The sequence below is a fragment of the Gossypium arboreum genome, chromosome 11 (genome assembly GCF_025698485.1).
Source record: "Gossypium arboreum isolate Shixiya-1 chromosome 11, ASM2569848v2, whole genome shotgun sequence".
Taxonomy (NCBI): domain Eukaryota; kingdom Viridiplantae; phylum Streptophyta; class Magnoliopsida; order Malvales; family Malvaceae; genus Gossypium; species Gossypium arboreum.
Window position 1 is genome coordinate 15,199,202 of NC_069080.1, and position 5,342 is coordinate 15,204,543.

General features: G+C 31.9%; 1 protein-coding gene across 1 annotated transcript; it reads right to left on the reverse strand.

The window, feature by feature from the left end:
- Nucleotides 1-3,845: 3,845 nt before the first annotated feature.
- Nucleotides 3,846-4,934, reverse strand: LOC108458824 (LOB domain-containing protein 29-like). Its single transcript, XM_017758219.2, has 2 exons — nt 4,642-4,934; nt 3,846-4,509 (listed from the first exon to the last, which is right to left on the reverse strand). The coding sequence occupies exons 1-2, from the start codon at nt 4,918-4,920 to the stop codon at nt 4,084-4,086; spliced, it is 705 nt and encodes a 234-aa protein (XP_017613708.1). The 5' UTR covers nt 4,921-4,934; the 3' UTR covers nt 3,846-4,083.
- Between the last annotated feature and the right edge of the window lie 408 nt (nt 4,935-5,342).

The window sequence follows — 5,342 nt, forward strand, 5'->3', positions numbered from 1 at the left end:
TAGTGATACATTTTGTCTCGCTTCTTTAATGCTACCAAAACGGAAGCTTGCCTATCTGCTTTGCTATCCAAACCAAACTCATCGTTGAGCTTGTTTTTACTCAACAAATGACCCTTCACATCCTCGAACGAGAGTTTGTCTCTACCATAAATCAGGGTCTCCTTGAAAGACTTGTATGAATAGGGTAAAGAGCACGGTAATAGCATAGTTTGATCTTCATCGTCAATCTTAACCTCAACATTCTTTAAATCATTCAAAAGAGTAATAAATTGACTAATGTAATCTCTAAGAAGCTCACATTTGTTTATGCGAAACGTAAATAAACGTCGTTTCAATACTAAATGGTTAGCTAAAGCCTTAGTCGCATAAAGAGTTTCTAACCTTTTCCACAATACGGATGAGGTTTTCTCCATTAATACCTCTTGTAATACCCTAGTCGCAACTTGCCACAGATTGAAATTTGTGACACCATCGAATTTCTCAATGTCAAACCTCGTTGCTTCCTTCGCTGAACGGGCTGATCTACGAAAATTAAACTAGCTCTGATATGGCTTGTTAGGGATCGACCCGATTAAACAACAAACAAGTAAAAAATAGCAGAAGAAATTGAGAAATTGAATACACATAAATTTTACATAAAAAAACTCCTCCAAAGAGGATAAAAAACCACATGAAAAGATAATTTTACTATAATGACAAAAAAACGAAGAGTACAAAAGATGAAGATAAAAACAAAACCTCGAAACCTGAAAACAAAGAATCCTCAAAACGTAAACACAAAATTCTCCAAAAGCGTTATAAGTTCTAATCTTTTAATGGATGTGTTTTTTCTAATGTTGTAAAACAACCTATTTATACGCTAAATTTGTAGGTTAAATAATAATAAAATAATCTGACTAATTAGTATTCGACTGAAACAAATAAACGAAGTTTAACTAAGAGATTATCTCTCAAATTTCACTGAAATATAAGACATACTCAACACATGTTTTATAAAATATTATAAATATATATAAATAAATGGGACAATTATGATATTTTTAATTATGTTTGTTGATTCTAAAACTTTTAATCTCTATATCAAATAATTACTCAATTTTTATTTCTTTTATATATTATATAATATTTTTGTGAAAAATAAACTTCTTTTTCTTATAAAAAAAAACTTTGTTTTCTCTCTATCTCAATGTTATCAAATGGTACTGAACACATCCATCAACGGGTTCAACAATTTGATGTGTATCATTAAAATTGAATTTAAAAAAAATCAAACCACTTAAAAATGCATAAATTAGTTTTATATATTGTGTTGGGTTTATATATTTTTTGATATATTTATCTGATTTTATGTTTATTTTAACTAAAATACATTTATATTTTCCCATTTAATTTTACTACATTTGAAACAAAAAAATCCTAAAAATGAAAAGTAGAAATAAGAAACTAACAAATTTTAAATCATATCTCGTTATAAGTTCTTATTATATATGCTATTTTCGATATAATGCCTAAAACTACTCATAACCCCTCCCTAACCCTTAAATAAGAGGATAACGTGTTTCAGCATACTCGAACTCACGTCTTGTTACACGGGCAACAATGTTGATGCCAATCAAGCTAAGATTCAATCAGCTACTATAATATAATTTTTAGCTCTTTGAAAATTAGGTCCATTTTAATACTTATACTTTGTTCGATTGTTTTAGTACTTGAACTTGACAATTAAATCCATTTCGATCCTTAAATTTGACATCTGTTAAGATTTGGTTATGTGACCAGTGTTCGTGGAACAAGACTAGTTGGTCAATTGGACTAATTAGATCGGGAACAAATCGATATACTGGACCAAACAAAGGGAACTACTCAAAATCAGTAAAAAATCGAAAATTGAGACAAAAATCAATAGTTAAACCGATTTAATAAAATTTTAAAAATTTTATAAAATTTTTAAATATTTATTTTATTATTGTTAGTCTAGTAGTTGAATTAATCAAACTAATTAAATAAAAAATTTGTGGTCTAACAGGTTCGATTATTAGAACATTGTATGCGGCACTCTAAAATTGACGTCATCACTTAGAAATTTTTTAATTTTGAAATGATGGTATGGCACAATTTCAGTGTGTCACAATATTAAACTTTTATATTTTTTAAGTTTAGAGATCAAAATGGATTTATTAAATTCAAATATCAAAGTGAACCAAAAATATATATATATATATAGGTACTAAATTACACCTAATTACCATGTTTAGGAGCTAGTCGTTAGTACTCACTTGCTCTTTCCTTCTTCAATGCTTCTTTAATCTTTATCACCGTTGCTTATATTTTGAGTGGAAATCTGAAATCCCAACTCACTCATGCTAAAATTGCAAACCTGAAGTTGCTTTTATTTATGGATATGTTAAAATTCATAAATTACGTTAATTCTTTTTTGTTTATGGTGTTTTCTGATAATTTAATTAATTTAATCATCAATTCAATTCGCTAACAATCTCTTAACTTAATGATAAAAGTATTAAATTGTAGGCATAAATACATAGGTTGAATCTTAAATAACACAATCCTTTTATCTTTAATTATCAATAAAAAATTATTAATTAGAAAATAAAGATTTTTGGAAGGAACTTAATGCTTGAAATTAGTTAAAGAAAATACAATAGAGACAAGCTAAGCATTTTGTTATTAGTTGGTAGCACAGATGAGTTATTTATTTTTGGAAAATACATCGAATGGGCCGTACTTGTGTTTGTGATTATCATTTCAATTGGGCCTCTGTAAGGGTAACAATTAAGAGAGGGAGGGAAATTCATGTCCTAAATTAAATTGCATTAATTTATTCACGCATGCTTTTTTATTTAAAAATATATCTGAGGCCTTATGTTTCATAACAAGCATGATCATCACTTACTTGCACTGATTAGTTACTGGTGTTTTTTATTTTCCAAAATCCAAGTAAGGAGTTTAGTGATTTAGATGGAGGACTTCAAAACTTGATAGCAATTTCAAATAAATCAGATATTTTATCTAGTAGTAAGCCTATGGTTTTTCAAAATTTTACCTTTATTCTTTTTCCTGCATCTACATGTGTACAACTCTAGGAAGTTTAATGTATATAGAGTGGAAGAAGAGTAATACAAATTGTTTACTTTATTCCATAACATGAAAAATCAAAAAAATCGGCTCCGCATTGAACATTGCGAATGCAAAAAATATTAATATTGCATATTATCAAGATATAATAATCAAACATCACGTACAACAAAGCTTACATTGAATAAGCAAATGTCCAAGCAATTAATTTCAGCCTTTTTTTTTTTTTTTTTTATTTGGGGGAGGGGGGTGCAATGTGTGTTATTAGACTTGAAAACAGCAGGGAAATCATGAAGAAATAAAAATACCAAATTGGGATGAATGGAGATCAACGTTAGGTTCCATAAGTTCAACTTGGGATCATAATCATGCTCCATTTTGATATGAAAATTATTTCAGAGTGTCAAACCAATTGTCTGTGGAGCTATATATGCAGTAAAGAAGCCAAACAAGGTAGTAAGAAGACATGCATTTTTTTAGCCTAGATATTTTACTGAGCAGGATTGAATCTTGCAACGAATACGTTACGTGGAGAATAGGATAAAATTATAGAACCGGCTAAGATAAATAATAAAGTGTGGTGTAGGTAAGGAACTAGGTAACTGTAATTTTAATTACTACGTCAAGAACTACATGTGGTCCTCAAAAGGCTAAGAGGTCCATAGACAAAGCAAAATAATTAGCTCGACCAAAACCAGATCATTTTCTAGCTCCAGTTTTGTCAGAGATAGGAAATACACTACTAATATTCTGTATTAATATCCAGGCCAGATTAATTTATAGAAAACAGATTCACAGTAGGGTAGATTTTAGGGTTTCCAAAATGAACATTGATCCTTTAGGGTTCCTAGCTTTTTTATTTATACCAACAAAAGTGCATGTATGTTTCAAAATATGCAGCATTCAATTCAAAACTGGAAGGTCGATGGTTTTTATATAAATGATCTCTTGTGCTGAATTGGGCATATGTAAATGGATTGGATCCCCTCATCATGAATATTGCTGAGCATATCCAAAGGCCATTGATTGAAGGTCATCCACCTCCTGGAAACCCCATTGTCTGTTGTTTGTATGTAGGTCTAAGGAAGACATAGCATGAGAAGCCTCCCCAAAAGTAGTAGTGGTAGTATAGGATGACACATGATCTTCTCCCGGCGAAGTGAATGAATTCTCATAATTACCTAAAGGGTTTGGATTCCAAAACCCATTCTCACAGTACGAGTTTGTGCTGGGATGATTGGGAATGTTAGGATTAAATTTTAGTGCCATGCTTGAATTATCTGAGTGGAACCAGCTTTGAACATCTTGGAACTGTGAAGGAAGCTTTCCATTAGGGTTTGCAGTAACAGAGCCATTAACAATGCTCTGAGCTGCTTGTTCCTTGAGAGAAGCAAGCTGCGACTGGAGATTGACAACCTAGACAAATTCCAAACACAGGGAACTAAGCAATGGATTTAGATAGATACCTATATTTCAAAAATCAAATTAGGGTTTCAACACATCTAATTACATCATATCAAACAAGGTCAAAGGGGTGGTGAGAAAAACCTGCTGTTGGAGAGCAAAGATATGAGAAACACAACCATAAATGGGGTCTTGAAGCCTAGCTTGAGCTTCATACGAGATTGTGACCGCAGCTTCGCAGCGATCACTGACAGGGAGGTGAGCAAGCAGCTTGGAGACATTGCTTGCACCAAAAACCTTGTGGATAGCTGCAAAATGGGTTGCACCTTGTTCATGGCAGAAATAAGGTGCAAAAACACAGCCTCTAACACATTTTCTTCTCAAGAACTTGCAGGCACCACAAGGGGCACCAGAACCTGTCATTTTGATTTATTTTAGTGGGTAATTTGAGAGAGGGAAGGGGGGGGGGGGGGGTTGAGCTAAACATCATAAAGCAAAAAGGGGATTATAAACACGGGAGGAAGAGGGAGGTGGATCATTTAATAATCAATTGTTAATTGCATCTGGTCCCCTTATTGGGCTACACTTGCCATTTGTTTTTTCTTCTCCCCTTTTAAAAAACCCTGTGGCAACCTTTCATTCTGAATTTTTATACCCTCAAATGAGATTCCATTTCGTACCCTTATACGACAAAACAAGTAGCTTAAAAATGAAACCCATTTCTATTTTGCTTGATGATTGGACTTATATGCTAATTATTCCCCCTAATTTTTCATTGAATGTTGATATATAGGCAAACTGATGATGTGTTAACTTGTCAAGTTATTTTCTTTTTAAATTTGGTG

What these genes read in the sequence shown, in the direction of transcription:
- LOC108458824 (XM_017758219.2), bottom strand. Translation starts at nt 4,920, where the DNA reads ATGACAGGTTCTGGTGCCCCTTGTGGTGCCTGCAAGTTCTTGAGAAGA. An exon ending in TCTTTGCTCTCCAACAGCAG is followed by an intron (nt 4,510 to 4,641) that starts GTTTTTCTCACC and finishes GAATTTGTCTAG; the next exon opens with GTTGTCAATCTCCAGTCGCA.